This window comes from Eutrigla gurnardus, assembly GCF_963514095.1.
Source record: "Eutrigla gurnardus genome assembly, chromosome: 7".
NCBI lineage: Eukaryota > Metazoa > Chordata > Actinopteri > Perciformes > Triglidae > Eutrigla > Eutrigla gurnardus.
In genome coordinates this window covers 588224-612500 of record NC_139921.1, presented here as the reverse complement: position 1 = coordinate 612500, position 24277 = coordinate 588224, and the positions used below count along the sequence as shown (strand labels likewise).

General features: G+C 48.9%; 1 protein-coding gene across 2 annotated transcripts in view; it reads right to left on the bottom strand.

Annotated features, from left to right (window-relative positions):
* Nucleotides 1–24277, bottom strand: part of alk (ALK receptor tyrosine kinase) — a 413707-nt gene that overhangs the window by 17693 nt on the left and 371737 nt on the right. For both annotated transcript variants that reach the window (XM_084013902.1, XM_084013903.1), the window contains exons 12-19: nt 17872–18037; nt 15572–15719; nt 9784–9894; nt 9331–9472; nt 9014–9181; nt 7046–7144; nt 3609–3764; nt 2512–2625 (exon numbers count right to left, since the gene is read on the bottom strand). In XM_084013902.1, coding sequence (XP_083870028.1) covers nt 2512–2625; nt 3609–3764; nt 7046–7144; nt 9014–9181; nt 9331–9472; nt 9784–9894; nt 15572–15719; nt 17872–18037 — 1104 coding nt within the window. The remainder of the gene's footprint in view (nt 1–2511; nt 2626–3608; nt 3765–7045; nt 7145–9013; nt 9182–9330; nt 9473–9783; nt 9895–15571; nt 15720–17871; nt 18038–24277) is intronic.

Genomic DNA, 24277 nt, shown 5'->3' with positions numbered 1-24277 from the left:
AGTAGTTTCAAGTGGTCCCCAGTAGTTCAAAGTAGTTTCCAGTGGTTCCCAATAGTTCCCAGTAGTCCCCAGTACTTCCCAGTGGTTCCCAGTAGTTCCCAGTAGTTCAAAGTAGTTTCAAGTGGTTCCCAGTGGTTCCCAATAGTTCCCAGTAGTTCAAAGTAATTTCCAGTGGTTCCCAGTAGTTCAAAGTACTTTCCAGTGGTTCCCAATAGTTCCCAGTAGTCCCCAGTAGTTCCCAGTGGTTCCCAGTAGTTCAAAGTAGTTTCCAGTGGTTCCCAGTAGTTCAAAGTATTTTCCAGTGGTCCCCAGTGGTCCTCAGTAGTTCCCAGTGGTTCCCAGTAGTTCTCAGTAGTTCCCAGTAGTTCCCAGTAGTTCCCAGTGGTTCCCATTGGATCCCACTAGTCCCCAGTGGTTCCCAGTAGTTCCCAGTGGTTCCCAGTAGTTCCCACTGGTTCCAAGTGGTTCCCAGTAGTTCAAAGTAGTCTCCAGTAGTTTCCAGTAGTTCCCAGTGGTTCCCAGTAGTTCCCAGTGGTTCCCAGTAGTTCCCAGTTGTTCTCAGTAGTTACCAGTGGTTCTCAGTAGTTCCCAGTAGTCCCCAGTGGTTCCCAGTGGTGCCCACTAGTTCCCAGTAGTCCCCAGTGGTTCCGCGTGGTTCCCAGTAGTTCCCAGTAGTCCCCAGTAGTTCCCAGTGGTTCCCAGTTGTTCCAGTGGTTCTCAGTAGTCCCCAGTGGTTCTCAGTAGTTCCCAGTGGTTCCCACCGGTTCCCATTGGATCCCACTGGTTCCCAGTTATTCCCAGTAGTTCCAGTAGTCGCCAGTCATTCCAAGTAGTTCCCAGTGGTTTCCAGTAGTTCCCACTGGTTCCCAGTAGTCCCCAATGGTTCCCAGTGATGCCCAGTAGTTCCCACTGGTTCCCAGTAGTTCCCAGTAGTCCCCAGTGGTTCCCACTAGTTCCCAGCAGTCCCCAGTAGTCCCCAGTAGTTCCCAGTGGTTCCCACTAGTTACCAGTAGTCCCCAGTAGTTTCCAGTGGTTCCCACTAGTTCCCAGTAGTCCCCAGTGGTTCCTAGTGGTTCCCACTATTGCCCAGTAGTCCCCAGTGGTTCCCGGTGGTTCCCAGTAGTTCCCAGTTGTTCCCACTAGTTCCCAGTAGTCCCCAGTCATTCCCAGTTGTTCCCACTATTTCCCAGTAGCTCCCACTAGTTCCCTGTGGTTCCTAGTAGTTCCCAGTAGTCCCCAGTAGTTCCCACTGGTTCCCAGTTATTCTCAGTAGTTCCAGTAGTCGCCAGTCATTCCAAGTAGTTCCCAGTGGTTTCCAGTAGTTCCCACTGGTTCCCAGTAGTCCCCAGTGGTTCCCAGTGATGCCCAGTAGTTCCCACTGGTGCCCAGTAGTTCCCAGTGGTTCCCAGTAGTCCCCAGTGGTTCCCAGTGATGCCCAGTAGTTCCCACTGGTTCCCAGTAGTTCCCAGTGGTTCCCAGTGGTTCCCACTAGTTCCCAGTAGTCCCCAGTAGTCCCCAGTAGTTCCCAGTGGTTCCCACTTGTTCCCAGTAGTCCCCAGTAGTCCCCAGTAGTTTCCAGTGGTTCCCACTAGTTCCCAGTAGTCCCCAGTGGTTCCTAGTGGTTCCCACTATTGCCCAGTAGTCCCCAGTGGTTCCCGGTGGTTCCCAGTAGTTCCCAGTTGTTCCCACTAGTTCCCAGTAGTCCCCAGTCATTCCCAGTTGTTCCCACTATTTCCCAGTAGCTCCCACTAGTTCCCTGTGGTTCCCAGTAGTTCCCAGTAGTCCCCAGTCATTCCCAGTTGTTCCCACTATTTCCCAGTAGCTCCCACTAGTTCCCTGTGGTTCCCAGTAGTTCCCAGTAGTCCCCAGTAGTTCCCAGTAGTCCCCAGTGGTTCCCAGTGATGCCCAGTAGTTCCCAGTGGTTCCCAGTGGTTCCCACTAGTTCCCAGTAGTCCCCAGTAGTCCCCAGTAGTTCCCACTTGTTCCCAGTAGTCCCCAGTAGTCCCCAGTAGTTTCCAGTGGTTCCCACTAGTTCCCAGTAGTCCCCAGTGGTTCCTAGTGGTTCCCACTATTGCCCAGTAGTCCCCAGTGGTTCCCAGTAGTTCCCAGTTGTTCCCACTAGTTCCCAGTAGTCCCCAGTCATTCCCAGTTGTTCCCACTATTTCCCAGTAGCTCCCACTAGTTCCCTGTGGTTCCCAGTAGTTCCCAGTAGTCCCCAGTCATTCCCAGTTGTTCCCACTATTTCCCAGTAGCTCCCACTAGTTCCCTGTGGTTCCCAGTAGTTCCCAGTAGTCCCCAGTAGTTCCCAGTGGTTCCCAGTAGTTCCCTGTGGTTCCCAGTGGTCCCAACAGACACTCAGTCACATCTCATCCTTCTTCATTCAGAGTCTTTACTCTAAAATAACTCCAGCTGTTGAGAAGTTTCGGTGCCAGGAACAAGAATGGACTAAAGCCTGACTTTATATGATAAAAAAACAAACATTTGTCACGACTAAGTTGAAGCTTAACTTACTGATCATGACCGCGGACACGGAGAGCAGCAGGGCGGCGATGAGGGCCGAGGTGCCCACCGACAGGCCCAGAGCCAGGTGGGGGGGCGACAGCTGGGGGGGCAGCAGGGACACCTCTGTAAGACAAGGGGAGACGAGGGCATAGTTATCTGGCCCGGAGGAGCATTAGCATTCACTTCGGCGCTCTGATCTCCTACTTAATTAATGATGTGAAAGCGATGACACAACAGAGTTTAGGAGCGGCGATGGACGCTGCATGTCAACTCCCCTTCCAGATCTCATCTCTTTGTCTCGGCACACGGAGACACCACATTGAGACGGTGACCTCTGGTGACCTCGCATCACAGAATAATCTCCCGCTCCTCGTTTCCCAAGAACAGATTGGCAAATCGTAGGGCAACGAGACCCTCTAGGTCATTACGATACCATTGAAATGCTAATAGCCCTGTTATTTTGCTTAAAATTCTAAAGTGACATTCTGCCATATTAATTCATTTCACATCTGCATTCATACACTCGGCATTCGTCTGAGATTACAGATCATAATTGAAGAGGCAACCCTGGCCCGGCGGGGTTTGTCTGCACTCCTTTGTTGCCGTTCGACCCAGAAAGAAGACACAGCATGTGGGAAAACAGATTGTTCGTGGTTGTTATGATCTAATCGGCAGAGATCCATGAAGCCCCAAAAATTCATGGTACGATATGATGACATAACTCCAGGTGAGCACTTTCAGCTGAAATCCTCGACGTGACCAGATGAAGAGCCTTTCTCCATCTGTAGCACGAAGATAAATCCCCAAGCCGGACTCAACCAGCTAATGCTACTACAGGTGTATCCATTTCCATTAGCAGCTTAGCTTATCCTACAGATTGATTATTACTATGAATGATGAAGGCACTTTAAAATAAAAACACTTTCCTCAGACAAAGATTCAATAGAATCCGGAGCCTCCCGGGCTTAATTACATCTGCTGATGAATTCATCATCTGCTCACTGAGTCACAGTCTATTACATCGGGCTTAAGTCATCTCTGTGTTGGGATTAGTTCCACAGACTCCCGTAGACCAGACCCAGTGTGTGTGTGTGTGTGTTTCAGACCTGTGGCGTTGATGCAGGACACGCCGTCCGGCGCCAGGATGAGGTCATCGTCACAGTAGCAGAAGATGCCGTCTTTAGTCTCGTGGCATTCGTCGCTCTCACAGTGGCTGCAGTTCTGCACCGGGCTGATGATGACCTCGCCGTCGCCCTCCATCGCTGCAAACACACACATTTTATTTATATTATTCAGGGTCAACAGGTCTCCTCTGGACCTTTATTCAGGGTCAACAGGTCTCCTCAGACTTTATTCAGGGTCAACAGGCCTCCTCAGACCTTCATTCAGGGACAACAGGTCTCCTCAGACCTTTATTCAGGGTCAACAGGCATCCTCGGACCTTTATTCAGGGTCAACAGGTCTCCTCAGACTTTATTCAGGGTCAACAGGTCTCCTCAGACTTTATTCAGGGTCAACAGGCCTCCTCAGACCTTCATTCAGGGTCAACAGGCCTCCTCAGACCTTCATTCAGGGTCAACAGATCTCCTCAGACCTTTATTCAGGTCAACAGGCATCCTCGGACCTTAATTCAGGGTCAACAGGTCTCCTCGGACCTTTATTCAGGGTCAACAGGCCTCCTCGGACCTTTATTCAGGGTAAACAGGTCTCCTCAGACCTTTATTCAGGGTCAACAGGCCTCCTCAGACCTTCATTCAGGGTCAACAGGTCACCTCGGACCTTTATTCAGGGTCAACAGGTCTCCTCAGACTTTATTCAGGGTCAACAGGTCTCCTCAGACCTATATTCAGGGTCAACAGGCCTCCTCAGACCTTCATTCAGGGTCAACAGGTCTCCTCAGACTTTTATTCAGAGTCAACAGGCATCCTCGGACCTTTATTCAGGGTCAACAGGCCTCCTCGGACCTTTATTCAGGGTCAACAGGTCTCCTCAGACCTATATTCAGGGTCAAGAGGCCTCCTCAGACCTTCAGTCAGGGTCAACAGGTCTCCTCAGACCTTCATTCAGGGTGAACAGGTCTCCTCTGACCTTTATTCAGGGTCAACAGGTCTCCTCAGACTTTATTCAGGGTCAACAGGTCTCCTCAGACCTATATTCAGGGTCAACAGGCCTCCTCAGACCTTCATTCAGGGTCAACAGGTCTCCTCAGACCTTTATTCAGGGTCAACAGGTCTCCTCAGACTTTATTCAGGGTCAACAGGTCTCCTCAGACCTATATTCAGGGTCAACAGGTCTCCTCAGACCTTCATTCAGGGTCAACAGGTCTTCTCAGACCTTTATTCAGGGTCAACAGGCCTCCTCAGACCTTTATTCAGGGTCAACAGGTCTCCTCAGACCTTCATTCAGGGTCAACAGGTCTTCTCAGACCTTTATTCAGGGTCAACAGGCCTCCTCAGACCTTTATTCAGGGTCAACAGGTCTCCTCAGACACGGGTCTAGATGAAACCATGTTTTCATCCATCCTCTCTGAAACCAAACGAGTTCCCTGATTGGATGTGAAGTGTGCTAATCGCTGAGCGATCTGCTGCGATGTCTGCTGGAACGAAACCCTCACACTCTCTGCTCTCCACAAACACAACTGCTCTGCCATAAATTACTTTAGAACTTTTTTTTGGTACAATATCCATTCGTTATTTAGGGTTGAAAAGAAGCAATTCTCTTCATTGTAATGTCCAGCATATCAGTCAGTCAGCGGACATGAATTAGGTGTGGGCCGTCTGTGAACGCTTACTGTTTAGTAAGCAAAGCGTATGTTCTCATCTGAAGAATCTATTTTCTCTCATCATTCTGTTATCAGCGCTGTAAGTGCAAATACATAAATCTAACCCAGAAACAGTTGAAAGGCTTCGAAGAGAGAATACAAATGTCTGGAGTGAAGACGTCGGCTGCATACTAATGCGTGGGTGTGATTCTCTGTGTGGATCTTGAAAACTCCTTGGTCTTACTGGAATCGGGAAAGTGACGACATCAACTAATATTTCTTGATGGGGGACGGGAAAAAGCTTTCTCCAACCAGATCACAAATACACATCAAATACACAGTACATGACCCCAAACAACACAGTAAATGTACACGTGCAAAGTAGTCTAAAGTATAGTTGGAAAGAAGAGATGCCTTATGGGTAATAGGTCTAAGTGAACTGGGTAGATCGTCCAATCAGACGGAGCTTTACATGAAAAGACAACTAAATTCAATTAAATTCAATTGTATTCATAGTGTCATATCACAACAGAAGTCATCTCAGGACACTCAACACATTGAGCAGGAAAAGACTCATGATTTTCCCAACATCACCTTATTCTAGGAACGAAGAAAGAAATGATTCTCAGCACACCTTCAACTATACGATGAGCTGCATGGAATTCATACTGTTTTAATATGCATTTGTCTTCTAGCCTCCGTGTTTGTGGCGTCTCTTGCATAAAACAGTGATGGGGGCCTGTGAGGACACATCCATGGAGACTATAAAGCACATCAAGCGGCCAGTGTGTTCTGATAGACAGTGTGATTCTCTGCCGGCCTCCAGTAAGGATTCAACTGCTGCTTTCTATTTGAGCTTGAGAACCTGAACGTCACGCTGAGGAGGAAATTACTGCCCAGACATTTGAGATAACAACCTCAAACCACAGATGCCCCCTACCCTGACCTTTATTCACATGATATTATTATTTTAAGTTGTAAAATGACATATACTACTTGATATTCTGACCCTGCTCTTTTTATGTCACTCTTTTTAGAGTCACTCTTTTTATGTACACACACTCAAATGAGTGAACGAGAATAATGTGGAGTTTAGGTCTAGTTTGAAAGACACAATTTGTGTTTTCTTTACAGCTGAAATTCATCCTGAAGTCTTCTTCCTCCTGCACAGGAAATGAAGCGAGTTGGATGACAAAATGAAGAATGTGGCTGTTCCTCCCTAGACGGTATCGGCCCTATTAAAGCTCAATGGGAGGGAGATATCGGCGCCGTCTTTCCTTCAGCCCAATGGATGGAAGACAATTTTGAAAATCACTTCAATTTCTTCTACTCTTTCTCTATGAAGCTGAGTGAAGAGGGAATCTCACATGATGTATGGACGGTCATGGCTTCTTTTGCCTGTCGGGTTCAGATGTATATGCAACAAGTAGATGGATTTATTGAGCGATTCCTCCTCCCTATCTGGAGGCCTTTAACAAATCATCTGGGCGTGTCTTCTGTCACCCTCTGTGGCTGTAGCAACATGTTTTGCAATATCCTTTTTTTTTATTTGACTGAGTGAAGCAGTTCAGTCTCATCTGGATGTACAGATCTATATTAGTTGTGTGCTGTGAAAGCGTGCTCCGTCGAAAGCAAATCCACAACTACAAATCATTTAGAAATGTCAACAGCAAAACCTTTTTTTCCCTCCTTGTTTCTGTGAAGTACAAACACATTAACTTTCACCTCCAAACACTTGATGGTATCAAATGCTGAGCAGGAACTCATTAGTCATCACATTACCTTTGAGAGGGTAGAGGAAGGGCTGCCCCTCCGGGCCCAGGAAGGACGTGCCGTCGTCTCCGTCATGTCTGGGGTTGTTGTCGAGGGAGGTGTTGCCGCCTGGAATCCAGGAGAAACACAGTGACTAAACCTTGGCACTGTCCCTCAACGGAATATGGTGCTGCAGGGATGACCCTGGAAGGTAGCATCGTACTGGTTCCCTCAACGGAATATGGTGCTGCAGGGATGACCCTGGAAGGTAGCATCGTACTGGTTCCCTCAACTGAATATGGTGCTGCAGGGATGACCCTGGAAGGTAGCATCGTACTGGTTCCCTCAACTTAATATGGTGCTGCAGGGATGACCCTGGAAGGTAGCATCGTACTGGTTCCCTCAACTGAATATGGTGCTGCAGGGATGACCCTGGAAGCTAGCATCGTACTGGTTCCCTCAACTGAATATGGTGCTGCAGGGATGACCCTGGAAGCTAGCATCGTACTGGTTCCCTCAACTTAATATGGTGCTGCAGGGATGACCCTGGAAGGTAGCATCGTACTGGTTCCCTCAACTTAATATGGTGCTGCAGGGATGACCCTGGAAGGTAGCATCGTACTGGTTCCCTCAACTGAATATGGTGCTGCAGGGATGACCCTGGAAGGTAGCATCGTACTGGTTCCCTCAACTTAATATGGTGCTGCAGGGATGACCCTGGAAGCTAGCATCGTTCTGGTTCCCTCAACTGAATATGGTGCTGCAGGGATGACCCTGGAAGGTAGCATCGTACTGGTTCCCTCAACTGAATATGGTGCTGCAGGGATGACCCTGGAAGGTAGCATCGTACTGGTTCCCTCAACTTAATATGGTGCTGCAGGGATAGATAGCATTGCATCCCGGCTAGTCTAGTCTGAACTGATGCCCCAATTGCCCCCGATGCTGTGCCATCGCAGTGTGAATGTGTATGAATGAGTTAGATAAAATTAGATCCTGATGTGCAGGCAGCTCCTCTGCCATCAGTGTGAGAATGTGTGTGAGCCCATTGATAAATGCAGTTCCATTTACCACTTACAAATACTCAAAGTGATTTTTGCATTGGAATTTGGATTATTGCAGAAAATAAACTCTGTGGCAAACAAGTTTATTATACATATTTTTCCCCCAGCAAAATAATCTTCACAAGTGAACAGCGGTTGTATGACCTCTGAGGCTGCAACCTGCACCAGGGATGAGTTTTTAAAGACGTGTAAAAGCATTTACTAATGTATTTCATATGGTAGAAAATCGTTTAAGCTTGTGTTCACCACTGACCTCATTACGGGATCTAACCCAAAACCCACTGACTTTGTGATAAGGGACCAGGTTTAAGGAAGCTAATTAATTCCTCTCGTTAGGACCCAGTCCTGCGCCGCTCTGCTGTAACACACGGTACAATGGAACAGAAACACAAGGGATGCTTTTGTGTCACATCATCTGCTGTAATGTGAACTCTCATTGGCCTTCCTCCTTACTCATATACATATATTAGTATTTATCAGTATTTACATATTCAGCACTGCATATCCCCATGCATTCTAATGTAGCAGCTATTTGCATTCCGCCCACCACCCTTTTTGCTTCAGTGTTATTTCCAGTATGTTCTTTATGTGTACGTGCTTCTTTCGTTGTACTTCCCTGTTAGTACGACCCGTTTCTCTACTGAGGATCATTAAAGCTGATCTAACGCCACAAACACAAACGATGATTTACACCCGGAACAAGGAGATACAAGGTGTCACACTTTAATGTTTGAGCGCCGTGTGGTTTCATCTGGAATGATTAACAGTTGATTGGGCGGTCGAGAGGAACAGGACATGCAGCTGATTTCTGATCTGTATAATATCTGTCACCCTTTCACATTCAGTATGAAACACAAGTTGTACATTTGGGTCATATCTGACAGCTCAACATAATGTTTAAAGTTCCAGATGCACCTCTTAAATCTGTCAGACTGACCTCTGTAGCCTCCACCTGCGCCCCCCGATATGCAGCCCCCTCCGCCCCCGCCGAAGCCGCCGCGGGTCTGCCAGAACTTCTGACAGGCCTGCCCCCCCTGGCCTCCGAGCACCAGCGGTCTGCCTCCCTGACTGATGGGAAGCCCGTCGTTCCAACCGCCACCTCCACCTGCCAGCGAACACAGCACGCTGATGATGGGATGGGTGTGTGTGCAGAAAAAGGTGCTAAACAACAGAAATGCATGTGGCATGTTCCTACTGTAGACACACACACACTTAGTGGTAACGACACACACATCAAAGCTGTGGTCGGTGTACCTGCGGTGCTGGACTTCCCGCTGCGTCCCGGTTGGCTGGGGTCATAGTCCATCTGCTCCAGCTGGGTCTCTGATAGGCTGCTGTAGCCGCGGCCACCTCCTCCAGCGGCGATGATGAGGGGGGTGTACACCTCTCTGTCCACCTGGGGATTAGTGTTCACAGTTACATTTCTAAATATTATTATACATATTAATCCAGTAACTCTATGATTACTGTCTCTACCTCTATAACCCATAATTCATTTGTCAAAAAATAGAAGAAACACAAAGATATCACGATCACATCATTAATCGTCTTCTGTCTGCGATGGTCGTGCAGTGAAGATCTGATATGGTGACAGCCCTAGAAGGTCATCATATTATTTCTGTGGTATGAATGAATGCTAATAACACCTGCATGATACACGTGTGCCTACAGAGATACTGGCCTGACTTTGGCTCAGCACCTCCTTACCTTGAACACGTAGGTAGCCCCACCACCTCCTCCTCCGCCTCCTTTCACTTGGGTTTTGTTCACCGTCGGGCCGCTCTGCTCCAGGCAGATTCTATTCAGCATGCCGTTGGACTGCAGGGAGGGAGAGGATGTCAGGTCAGCAAAGACTAGCTTTCATCATGTCAGTTGTGTTTGAAAAGGTTGGGCGGTTGCCAGATTCCAGCTGCTGGGAGTCTTAGCATGGTTCAGCATTATAATAGTGAGAAACACCAAACCGAAGAATCCAGATGCACACAGGAGAGACAGGAACCAATGCTCCCTCTCTAAGTGAGAAGCTCCAGTGAGATTCCAGTAGTTAGTCATTTCCTGTTCCAATGTCTGCAGATGTGTGTGACTATTGTGGAGCAGCTTCCTGAGCACAGTGAAGGATGACTGTTTCTCACTGAATAAGACGTCTCTGCAGCTCACTTCCATGCTTTCTGAAACCTAATTAGATTAAATGAGGCCGGTGGATTCTACAAACCCTAATTCAATATACTCCATACTTAATTATGTTGCAGATATGTACATAGACCTGGAATGTTTTTAAATAAATGTTATATCCAATGAATCCCCCATGACAAGTACATCGAGAGAGGTTCAGGTTGGTCACATCTGCCAATCTTTATTACTGCACTTGATAATAGATGTATGTCCACGTGATCCGGACCATTGATGGCATTTATACTGCATGCCGATGACAAAAGTCTGTCGTCTGAATTGTGTTTCATTATATTAACCAATAAAAGGCAGCTTGTCATGTTTCAAGGAAATACAGAAATGAAAGTGATGTTAGAAGCAGAACCTGAGCCCCAGCTGAGATCGTGTGAATTCATGTGTAGACACACAATGACACACTCACCCATCTCTCCCTCACCCATCTCTGCCTCACCCATCTCTCCCTCATCCATCTCTGCCTCACCCATCTCTGCGTCACCCATCTCTCCCTCACCCATCTCTCCCTCATCCATCTCTGCCTCACCCATCTCTCCCTCACCCATCTCTCCCTCATCCATCTCTGCCTCACCCATCTCTCCCTCACCCATCTCTCCCTCACCCATCTCTCCCTCATCCATCTCTGCCTCACCCATCTCTCCCTCACCCATCTCTGCCTCACCCATCTCTCCCTCACCCATCTCTCCCTCACCCATCTCTCCCTCACCCATCTCTCCCTCATCCATCTCTGCCTCACCCATCTCTCCCTCACCCATCTCTGCCTCACCCATCTCTCCCTCATCCATCTCTGCCTCACCCATCTCTGCCTCACCCATCTCTCCCTCATCCATCTCTGCCTCACCCATCTCTGCCTCACCCATCTCTCCCTCACCCATCTCTGCCTCACCCATCTCTCCCTCACCCATCTCTCCCTCACCCATCTCTGCCTCACCCATCTCTCCCTCACCCATCTCTCCCTCATCCATCTCTGCCTCATCCATCTCTCCCTCGCCCATCTCTCCCTCACCCATCTCTCCCTCACCCATCTCTGCCTCACCCATCTCTGCCTCACCCATCTCTCCCTCACCCATCTCTCCCTCACCCATCTCTGCCTCACCCATCTCTCCCTCGCCCATCTCTCCCTCACCCATCTCTCCCTCATCCATCTCTCCCTCACCCGTCTCTCCCTCGCCCATCTCTCCCTCGCCCATCTCTCCCTCATCCATCTCTCCCTCACCCATCTCTCCCTCACCCATCTCTCCCTCATCCATCTCTCCCTCATCCATCTCTCCCTCGCCCATCTCTCCCTCATCCATCTCTCCCTCATCCATCTCTCCCTCACCCATCTCTCCCTCACCCATCTCTCCCTTGCCCATCTCTCCCTCATCCATCTCTCCCTCACCCGTCTCTCCCTCGCCCGTCTCTCCCTCGCCCATCTCTCCCTCATCCATCTCTCCCTCACCCATCTCTCCCTCACCCATCTCTCCCTCATCCATCTCTCCCTCACCCATCTCTCCCTCATCCATCTCTCCCTCACCCATCTCTCCCTCACCCATCTCTCCCTCATCCATCTCTCCCTCACCCATCTCTCCGTCATCCATCTCTCCCTCACCCATCTCTCCCTCACCTGTCTCTCCCTCGCCCATCTCTCCCTCGCCTCACGTCTCACTAGAACCTCTAATACAAGCAGCGCTGCCAAACCTGCATCATCTTATAATTCATGCTAACATTGCTATTGTTACATTTCATGTAAAGGTGGTTTTGACTTAACTGGAGCTCATGTACCAAAATATGGAAAAATGACAAAATGGGCACACAGAATCTGAAGATTAAAAGTGATGGACCCGAGCACAAAGGGAGGAGCCGATGTTGGAAGCAGATTGAGGTCTCTTTGGGCATGTGATCTGCACATTAAAGAGGTCCTGGCTCATATGCTCCACTGCCCAGCATTCTCTGATCCAGATGGCTCATCACGGAAAACTAACAAGGCCGATCTCAGAAGAGAGAAATCCGAATAAGGAGTTGAAAATATGGGAGAAGACTCCACGTGCATTATTAATGGAATGAGCCTTGTTCACAAACTAAAAGGAAGCAAGGCAGCATCTGGAGAGACTGCTGGTTCTGTGCTGCAGAGGATAGATGTGGTGAAAACATCCACCAACAATGCTGAGAGAGGCAGTCGAGGTTCAGCAGTCAGCAGTCGCTGAAAGGACATAATGTTGGTCACAAGAACCGGTTCCAACCTGTGGAGGACCGGAGTGTTGAACTGAAGTCTATGACTATGAGGCCACCATCATGGTGATATGGATGATCCCTTTTCTAAAATACTGTAAGAAGGTGAGTGGCCTCCTGTATGAGAAGGTGACGTAGAGCGACCCGGTCCACGTAGGGGGGAGGTTTGGAAGGAGCTCCACCCAGGAGACCACTCTTCAGATCCTGTGTGAAGCCAACAATGACCTAGTTTACAATTATTTGGTAAATATTTGAATCAAAACTGATATCTTCCTAAACCTTACCTAGTCATTTTTCTGCCTAAAAAATACTTCTATAATACTACTATCATACAAATGGTTGTATTCGGATACTTGCTCCAGTTATGGACTAAATGTCTTTAATAATGGCTCTGACCAGTTAATTCATTAAGAACTTTAATAAGACAGAGACAAATATATAAAAGCTGTCTTTGTGTAACGTCTAGCTGAAATTAATCTATTCTATTCTAAATAATAGTAGTTTTATGACATTTAAACACTGTTCATAACTATACTGTACTATTTTAAATCTGCTTGTGCTTTCCTCCTCAGACTTTGGCAACGAAGCCCTTGTTGCTGTTTTCAGTGGCCTGAACGCTTCAAATCCAGATGATGGATGTTTTTTTTTGGTGACTGGAGGGATTGTGGGAGTTTTTAGTCTCAGTCTTGTGAACTGTGCGAGGAGGCATGCTGCACCCCTGCCAGTGAAGGAACTCCAGAGTGTAATGGATGACAGCCACCTCTGGCAAAAGGGCACAAGTCAGCTTAAGGGAGACAATGGAGACATCACGGTGAGCTTCCACCACAGTTAAACAGTTGTCGCTGAAATGTTAGGATGTTTGGATGGAGATAGATAGCTGGCTTGGTCTGCAACAACATATTTACTCTCAAAGACGAAACCAAAAGGGAGATATTTACATGATGTCACCTCTTAGTTGAGCATTGAATCAGGTGATTGGAACCCTTGTTTCCACACAGCCAATCAAATCTTACAGCACATTAGCTTAGCTTACATTAGCTTGGCTCACATTAGCTTAGCTCAAGTCTCCATCTTATCTTTACTAAGATGAACACATGACTTGACCGTAGCTTGTTGAATAAGCCACTAAATGCACACTTGCAGACGAGATCTCTAAATATCTGCTCCTCTGCCAGTCTGCTGCTGGCTTCCTTCTTCACTAAGAAGATGCTACAGAGGACTCCAGTTCAACCCAGACCTCATCAGGAGGATGTCTGAACGGATGTTATTGAGGAGATGAGAAGGAAGACTTCCAGGTCGTTTCCCTCCTGAACAGGAAACACTATTCAGCCATGAGATGAAGTCTGGCACGCCTAGACTACTGCAACTCCCTCCTGGCTGGTCTACCTGTCCTCGCCCTCCGACCTCTGCAGCTCTCCCAGAATGCAGCAGCTCAACTGGCCTTCAACCTACCTTAGTACTCTCCTACTACACTGCTCCTCCCTTTACTGGTTACCAGTAGTTACAGTGTAGTTACCAGTATTTACAGTGTAGTTACCAGTAGTTACCAGTAATAACAGTGTAGGTACCAGTAGTTACCAGTAGTTACAGTGTAGTTACCAGTAGTTATAGTGAAGTTACCAGTATTTTTCAGTGTAGGTACCAGTAGTTACCAGTATTTTCAGTGTAGGTACCAGTAGTTACCAGTAGTTACAGTGTAGTTACCAGTAGTTATAGTGAAGTTACCAGTATTTTTCAGTGTAGGTACCAGTAGTGACCAGTAGTTACAGTGTAGTTACCAGTAGTTACCAGTAGTTACAGTTTAGTTACCAGTATTTTTCAGTGTAGGTACCAGTAGTTACCAGTAGTTACAGTGTAGTTACCAGTAGTTACCAGTAGTTACAGTGTAGTTACCAGTAGTTACAGTGTAGGTACCAGTAGTTACCAGTAGTGTACAGTGTAGGTACCAGTAGTTACCAGTAGTTACAGTGTAGGTACCAGTAGTTACCAGTATTTTCAGTGTAGGTACCAGTAGTTACCAGTATCTACAGTGTAGTTACCAGTAATAACAGTGTAGGTACCAGTAGTTACCAGTAGTTACAGTGTAGTGACCAGTAGTTATAGTGAAGTTACCAGTATTTTTCAGTGTAGGTACCAGTAGTTACCAGTATTTTCAGTGTAGGTACCAGTAGTTACCAGTAGTTACAGTGTAGTTACCAGTAGTTATAGTGAAGTTACCAGTATTTTTCAGTGTAGGTACCAGTAGTTACCAGTAGTTACAGTGTAGTTACCAGTAGTTACCAGTAGTTACAGTTTAGTTACCAGTATTTTTCAGTGTAGGTACCAGTAGTTACCAGTAGTTACAGTGTAGTTACCAGTAGTTACCAGTAGTTACAGTGTATTTACCATTAGTTACAGTGTAGGTACCAGTAGTTACCAGTAGTGTACAGTGTAGGTACCAGTAGTTACCAGTAGTTACAGTGTAGGTACCAGTAGTTACCAGTATTTTCAGTGTAGGTACCAGTAGTTACCAGTATTTACAGTGTAGTTACCAGTAATAACAGTGTAGGTACCAGTAGTTACCAGTAGTTACAGTGTAGTTACCAGTAGTTATAGTGAAGTTACCAGTATTTTTCAGTGTAGGTACCAGTAGTTACCAGTATTTTCAGTGTAGTTATCTGTAGTTGCAATGTAGTTACCAGTAGTTATCAGTAGTTCCAGAGTAGTTGCCAATAGTTACCAGTAATCACAGTGTAGTTACCAGTAGTTATAGTGAAGTTACCAGTATTTTCAGTGTACATTTACAGTGTAGTTAAACCTTACACCAGGACCTGGTTTAAACTTACACCACGGCCTGTCCAATCTGCTCTGCATCGGCCAATCGGCTTGCTGCTCCCTCACTGTGAGGGTCACCAATAAGACGATGGCTGATACATTTAAAACAAGTAAATAATATGTACGTATGCTTCCTGCTGGTCCGGTTTGAACTCACACATGAATCCACATAATGTGTTTGACTATGTGGAAGTAGATCCACACATGAAAACGTGGATTATTCCTCGTGTTCATCTCCATGACAGTGTTGTAGCCTCTCCTCAGCATCTGCTGCATGATGCAGACTTACATTGGGGCAGGCGTCCTCCCCCTGCTGGCCCACCAGAATGTACAGCAGCTCGCCCTTCCTCAGCAGGAAGTCCCCGGTGATGTAGACGCCATGTGACCTGCTCATGGCCAACACGCTCCGCCCGCCGGCTGCACCGTAGGCTGTGACCCTGGGGAGGAACGAACCAACAGTCATGATCATAATGATAGTCTCCATGTATTCTCCACCACACAAGTACACACACCGTCACATGAGAACATACTTATTACAAATGCCCTATTGTATTTTCTACCAAGAAACAACAGCAACCCCCGACTTGACTGGCTTTTGGCGCTTCAGCGTTTCTTTTCCCCGGCAGTCGAGCTCCGAGGGGAGAGAGAGAGAGAGCGCTGCCCGGCGATCAGTTGCTACCTCAGCTGCCTAATGACTTCTGGGATATGCAGAGCACATATTCATCTCTGTGACATCTGTCGGCTTCATTTACAGGCTCCGCCGGCTAAACCGGGACACGTCAAAACCAGATTCAGGAGTCGGTGCGGAGACAGAAGGTGTTTTTGTAAAATTGCAGGACTTGTGTTAGTGTGGGAGGCCTGAAGCTTTCAGAACCAAAGTTAAATGCATAATGTTGCCATGGATGCCCCCAGGAGGCGTATTGATCATTGCATTGGAGGCAGATATCCCAGCATGCATCCTGTTGCAGTGCACAGTTGGAGGTCCGGAAGCCGATGCTGATTGTTGAGGTATTTCCAAGCCTTTAAGACCACCGACGTAGACTGTTTTTACGTAATACCAGGGTCCATTGATGGAGCATTGATGGAACATTGATGGAACATTGATGGAGCAATGATGGAACAGTGATGTAGCAGTGATGGAACATTGATGGAGCTGTGATGGAACATTGATGGAACATTGATGGAACATTGATGGAGCAGTGATGGAGCAATGATGGAACAGTGATGTAGCAGTGATGGAGCATTGATGGAACATTGATGGAGCTGTGATGGAACATTGATGGAGCTGTGATGGAACATTGATGGAGCATTGATGGAGCAATGATGGAACAGTGATGTAGCAGTGATGGAGCATTGATGGAACATTGATGGAACATTGATGGAGCTGTGATGGAACATTGATGGAGCAGTGATGGAGCAATGATGGAACAGTGATGGAGCAGTGATGGAACATTGATGGAGCAGTGATGGAACATTGATGGAGCAGTGATGGAGCAATGATGGAACAGTGATGGAGCTGTGATGGAACATTGATGGAGCGTTGATGGAGCTGTGATGGAACAGTGATGGAGCTGTGATGGAGCGTTGGTGGAGCGTTGATGGAGCTGTGATGGAACAGTGATGGAGCTGTGATGGAACAGTGATGGAGCTGTGATGGAGCGTTGATGGAGCTGTGATGGAACATTGATGGAACATTGATGGAGCTGTGATGGAACATTGATGGAGCAGTGATGGAGCTGTGATGGAACAGTGATGGAGCTGTGATGGAGCGTTGGAGCTGTGATGGAACAGTGATGGAGCTGTGATGGAACATTGATGGAGCTGTGATGGAACAGTGATGGAACATTGATGGAGCTGTGATGGAACATTGATGGAGCTGTGATGGAACATTGATGGAGCAGTGATGGAGCTGTGATGGAACAGTGATGGAGCTGTGATGGAGCGTTGATGGAGCTGTGATGGAACAGTGATGGAACATTGATAGAGCTGTGATGGAACATTGATGGAGCTGTGATGGAGCAGTGATGGAACATTGATGGAGCTGTGATGGAACATTGATGGAGCTGTGATGGAACAGTGATGGAACATTGATGGAGCTGTGATGGAACATTGATGGAGCAGTGATGGAGCTGTGATGGAACAGTGATGGAGCTGTGATGGAGCGTTGATGGAGCTGTGATGGAACAGTGATGGAACATTGATAGAGCTGTGATGGAACATTGATGGAGCTGTGATGGAACAGTGATGGAACATTGATGGAGCTGTGATGGAACATTGATGGAGCAGTGATGGAGCTGTGATGGAACAGTGATGGAGCTGTGATGGAGCGTTGATGGAGCTGTGATGGAACAGTGATGGAACATTGATGGAGCTGTGATGGAACATTGATGGAGCAGTGATGGAGCTGTGATGGAACAGTGATGGAGCTGTGATGGAGCAATGATGGAGCAGTGATGGAGCAGTGATGGAGTTGTGAGGAGGGGAGGGGAGTCTGCATGGATGAGCTGTGTGTGTTGTACTTCCTGATTGGTGCAGCTGTGCAGTGAGACCCAATGAAGGTGTGCATAGAGACTCTGGGATCAGGCCTACCTGTAGGTGCCGGTTTCTGGGACCCGCCACATTTGGATGCCTTTGAAGGGCCCCCGGGTGCCCACAGTCACGTTGACGTTGGTGATCCTGTAGGAGTTGAGGCACTGAGTGGGTGTCGGGCCCTCCGGACCCACGGCCCCGCAGGTGTGGAAAATCCACTTTTTAGCTGCACATCAGGATGGAGAGAGAAAAAAAAGGAAAAGTGATCACATTAAACACTTCACAGTGCACACACACACACACACACACACAGCTGCACGCACACACACACACACACACACACAGCTGCACGCACACACACACACACACACACACACACAGCTGCACGTACACACACACACACACACACACACACAGCTGCACGCACACACACACACACACACACACACACACACACACAGAGCTGCATGCACACACACACACACACACACACACACACACACACACACACACACACACACACACACAGAGCTGCATGCACACACACACACACACACACACACACACAGCTGCACGTACACACACACACACACACACACACACAGCTGCACGCACACACACACACACACACACACACACACACACACACACAGAGCTGCATGCACACACACACACACACACACACACACACACACACACACAGAGCTGCATGCACACACACACACACACACACACACACACACACACACAGAGCTGCATGCACACACACACACACACACACACACACACACACACACACACACACACACACACAGCTGCACACACAGACTTAAACATGACAGAGGGGCTGGACTTATTACGCTTCTGTTTGTCCCACATTTACTACACTTCAGCTCTGTCTCTCTCTCTCTCTCTCTCTTTCTCTGTCTCTCTCTCTCTCTCTCTCTCTCTCTCTCTCTCTCTCTGGGCTGCGAAACCTCTGAGATTCTTAATTAATTCAAGAGCCGGGCTGCAAATCCGACACCAAAGTCAAAGTAATCTCTGCAACATGAAGCCTTCTCCTCCAAGTTGCTGATGGGTGTTTGTGGTGAACGGACCTTTTATCTATGTGAATGGATGCAGCGGTGCACTGATGAGTGACGGGAGAGAGGAGAGGTGTGGAGCTCTCACACCTGGTAGACTGAGAATCTCTCTCACAGAGGAAGATCATAATCATAGCTTTATCTATGAACAATGACGACAGGACGCTGGTGTGTTTGTGTGTTTGTGTATGAACACCAAAATTGAATATAAGTCTTTTTTGTTATTAATTATGTTCAGGTGAGTTATGAAGAAACATGTTGCATTCAGGGGTAAAAGAATGGATGTCATGATGTTATAAAACACAAAAAGAGCATTCATCTTTTTCTGTTGGTCCACATGATGACCTGGAGGGACCGCCATCCGATCCGTCAGTCTGGTCCTCGCCATTGGTCGGGTCTGTGGGTACCTATTATGTGATCCGGCATCACTCATGCAGCGCTCCACAACGTCTCCAGGCCGCCGCCACGCGCCTCTCATGCCTCTCAACGCTACAATGTTCTGGGGAGACGCACAGCTCAGCTTCCTCCCGTTACTTGCACACTGTCTTTTCAAAATAAACTCCCGTCTTCACAGGAAGTCAGGTTCAGGCAACAAACCCATTGAAGTTGGGACTCAAGTCACTACGGAGTGACTGAGGACACAAACACTGTTCTCCTTGATGAAAGTCTAAGTTTGTTTGACTCCTCCTCCTACCCGCTCTGTGCGGACTCTGACCATCTCAGAAAGATGCGGGTGGGTTTCTATTGGAGTTAGTTGAAAGAGCAGATGCCGAGGGTCGCTGACCAACAGTTGTGTTGGGGGTGTGACGGGGTTAGGGGTGAGACAGGGTTGGGCTGAGTCGGGGTTGGGGTGAGACTGGGTTGGGATGAGATGGGGTTGGGCTGAGACGGGGTTGGGGTGAGACTGGGTTGGGCTGAGTCGGGGTTGGGCTGAGACTGGGTTGGGGTGAGACAGGGTTGGGATGAGATGGGGTTGGGGTGAGACTGGGTTGGGGTGAGACTGGGTTGGGCTGAGACTGGGTTGGGGTGAGACAGGGTTTGGGTGAGACAGGGTTTGGGTGAGACAGGGTTTGGGTGAGACTGGGTTGGGCTGAGACTGGGTTGGGCTGAGACGGGCTTGGGGTGAGACGGGGTTGGGCTGAGACGGGGTTGGGGTGAGACAGGGTTGGGCTGAGACGGGGTTGGGGTGAGACAGGGTTGGGGCTGAGACGGGGTTGGGTGTGCGACAGGGTTTGGGTGAGACGGGGTTGGGCTGAGACAGGGTTGGGGTGAGAAGTGGTTGGACTAAGATGGGGGTTGGGGTGAGACAGGGTTGGGGTAAGACAGGGTTGGTGGTGAGACAGGGCTTGGGTGAGACAGGGTTGGGGTGAGACAGGGTTGAGGTAAGACAGGGTTGGTGGTGCGACAGGGTTTGGGTGAGACGGGGTTGGGCTGAGACGGGGTTGGGGTGAGAAGGGGTTGGGGGTGAGAAGGGGTTGGGGGTGAGACGGGGTTGGGCTGAGACGGGGTTGGGGTGAGAAGGGGTTGGGGCGAGACGGGGTTGGGGGTGAGACAGGGTTGGTGGTGAGACGGCACACAGACACACACACTCACTCTTACACACACACTTACACACACACGTCCGTGGGGGGACCGGCTATGCCTGACTAGTGTATGAATCTCCAATACGGTGAACTCTGCCATCGGCGGCTCGCCAGCATTGTAAACCCTCGCCTCCATCAGAGCGCGGTGGCGCCGTGCACTGTCATCGCTGAAGGATCGAGAGACGGAGAGGAAAACTTGCAGTGTCGAATTATGTCTTATGATTGGATTACAATACTGACAGCAATGTTCCAGCAATCTTTATCTCTCCCAACATTATTAGTACAAGGCGACGGTAAACATGTCGTTCTTCAGAAATGACAGAGGCAGTCCGTGGGCCAATCAGTGACGAGTAAACAAGCATTCCATCACAGGGTTTTAAATGACACCGATGAAGCTTTGAGACTTTTTTGATAAAAAAAATAGTCAGAACTGCTATCTGCTCCCATTAAAGTTCGGAAGCATCCATTCTCACATGACGATTGTTTTTTATTATTTGTTAACTATATTTCTTTTGTTGGCCTGTTTCCAGATCAGATCTTACCCTGTTTGGAGGGACATTAAGGGCCACATGACGGTCACATTCCGTCTGACAGAAGGTGCACAGGGGCCAACACAGCAGGGCCACTCAAGTCCATCCAGCACACATTTCTGGGGTCACGAAAGGTCAAATAACAACTGAATCCTGGATTCTAAAAGGCTTTGGAGTCTCCTTCTCATCATCATCCTCCTTGTCCTCCTCCTCCTCATCACCCTCTTCCTCCTTCTCATCATCATCCTCCTTGTCCTGCTCCTCCCCCTCCTCCTCATCACCCTCTCCCTCCTCCTCCTCCTCCTTATCCTCCTCCTCATCACCCTCTTCCTCCTTCTAATCATCATCATCATCCTCCTTATCCTCCTCCTTCTCATCATCATCCTCCTTATCCTCCTCCTCCTCCCCCTCCTCCTCATCACCCTCTCCCTCCTCCTCCTTATCCTCCTCCTCATCACCCTCTTCCTCCTTCTAATCATCACCATCCTCCTTATCCTCCTCCTTCTCATCATCATCCTCCTTATCCTCCTCCTCCTTATCCTCCTCCTCATCCTCCCCCTCCTCCTCATCACCCTCTTCCTCCTCCTCCTCATCACCCTCTTCCCCCTCCTCCTCATCACCCTCTTCCTCCTCCTTATCCTCCTCCTCCTCCTCCTCCTCCTCCCCCTCCTCCTTCTAATCATCATCCTCCTCCTCCTCCTCCTCCTCCTACCAGTCTCAGCCCCCCCCCAGGAGTCTGGACTGTGCGGGGGTATTCGTCTTGCTGCTGCTGAGCGCGGGCGCCCCTGATTACAGATCTCCCTGTGGATTTGAAGCTTCAAAGACTCGATGTCAAGACGTCATTATCACACATCATCTGTTTATAATAAACAATTATCTTCCTTCATTCACTTGTCGCTCCAGATTGAAATGTCAGTCACCGCCGAAACAGGAAATGAAAAGGCAACTTTGATTTAGTTTCCACCAGTGAAAGTCACACAACATGTTTTTACTCCTGTTGTCTGCTTCAATGAATGCATATATATATATATATATATATATATATATATATATATATATATATATAAAAAATGAATGTTAGCTTTAAAAGAAAACTGCTCTGATGTGTGTGTGACTCTGCACAGCTTTGCTCTCTTAGCATGTGCCCCCCCCTCCTCCGGTGACAGTCGTCCTCCTTGGACCCGCCATTAGAGCGATGGATCAACCCTGGCACGCCGCGGACGCACTGGAATGCTAAGTACAAAGCTTATGAGGCACCCGAGTCCAATTAATTAGGAAAGCCTGTTTTGTGTGGCAGCGCTCGTTAGCAGTCTCATATCTATCTTAGTGACTAATGTTCTCCCTCCAAAACCCCAAATAACAGAAAGCAGCGATCTGAGGCCTCCGGCCGTGTGGTGAGATGTGCAGCTCTGACTCACGGCTCATTAGCGAGCGTGGCCAAACTCGCCGAGCGTTCTGGGTGCCACATCTGCCGTCAGCTAGTTTGAAGAGCCAATGGGATAGCTTCAGTCACCGTCCCTGTGCGTCTTTGATCGGTGTCTGTGGTTGTGTGAGCAGGAGAGGAACACCTTGATGTAAAAATGTGCCGTCTTTTCAAAAGAAGCTCGAGCATTCAGATATTCAGGTAAGGTGTAAATATTATTGTGCTTTGTTGTAAAGTCCTTTCATTGTCTTAAAAGAACCCGGATTCACACAGTCAACAGCTAAACGGTGAAGATGGGAAACAGGAAGGAGACGTGTGAAGGCCCTAACACGGCGGTACCAGCGAGGTAAACAGGAAGTAGACGTGTGAAGGCCCTAACACGGCGGTACCAGCGAGGTAAACAGGAGGGAGACGTGTGAAGGCCCTAACACGGCGGTACCAGCGAGGTAAACAGGAAGTAGACGTGTGAAGACCCTAACGCGGCGGTACCAGTGAGGTAAACAGGAGGGAGACGTGTGAAGGCCCTAACACGGCGGTACCAGCGAGGTAAACAGGAAGTAGACGTGTGAATGCCCTAACACGGCGGTACCAGCGAGGTAAACAGGAGGGAGACGTGTGAAGGCCCTAACACGGCGGTACCAGCGAGGTAAACAGGAAGTAGACGTGTGAAGGCCCTAACGCGGCGGTACCAGTGAGGTAAACAGGAGGGAGACGTGTGAAGACCCTAACACGGCGGTACCAGCGAGGTAAACAGAAAGGAGACGTGTGAAGACCCTAACACGGCGGACCAGCGAGGTAAACAGGAAGGAGACGTGTGAAGGCCCTAACACGGCGGACCAGCGAGGTAAACAGAAAGGAGACGTGTGAAGACCCTAACACGGCGGTACCAGTGAGGTAAACAGGAGGGAGACGTGTGAAGGCCCTAACGCGGCGGTACCAGCGAGGTAAACAGGAAGGAGACGTGTGAAGGCCCTAACGCGGCGGTACCAGTGGGGTAAACAGGAGGGAGACGTGTGAAGACCCTAACACGGCGGTACCAGCGAGGTAAACAGGAAGGAGACGTGTTAAGGCCCTAACACGGCGGTACCAGCGAGGTAAACAGGAAGGAGACGTGTGAAGGCCCTAACACGGCGGACCAGCGAGGTAAACAGAAAGGAGACGGGTGAAGACCCTAACGCGGCGGTACCAGCGAGGTAAACAGGAAGGAGACGTGTGAAGGCCCTAACGCGGCGGTACCAGCGAGGTAAACAGGGAGGAGACGTGTGAAGGCCCTAACGCGGCGGTACCAGCGAGGTAAACAGGAAGGAGACGTGTGAAGGCCCTAACGCGGCGGACCAGCGAGGTAAACAGAAAGGAGACGTGTGAAGGCCCTAACACGGCGGTACCAGCGAGGTAAACAGGGAGGAGACGTGTGAAGACCCTAACACGGCGGTACCAGCGAGGTAAACAGGAAGGAGACGTGTGAAGGCCCTAACACGGCGGACCAGCGAGGTAAACAGAAAGGAGACGTGTGAAGACCCTAACACGGCGGTACCAGCGAGGTAAACAGGAGGGAGACGTGTGAAGGCCCTAACACGGCGGACCAGCGAGGTAAACAGAAAGGAGACGTGTGAAGGCCCTAACACGGTGGTACCAGCGAGGTAAACAGGGAGGAGACGTGTGAAGACCCTAACACGGCGGACCAGCGAGGTAAACAGGAAGGAGACGTGTGAAGGCCCTAACACGGCGGACCAGCGAGGTAAACAGGGAGGAGACGTGTGAAGACCCTAACACGGCGGACCAGCGAGGTAAACAGAAAGGAGACGTGTGAAGGCCCTAACACGGCGGTACCAGCGAGGTAAACAGGAA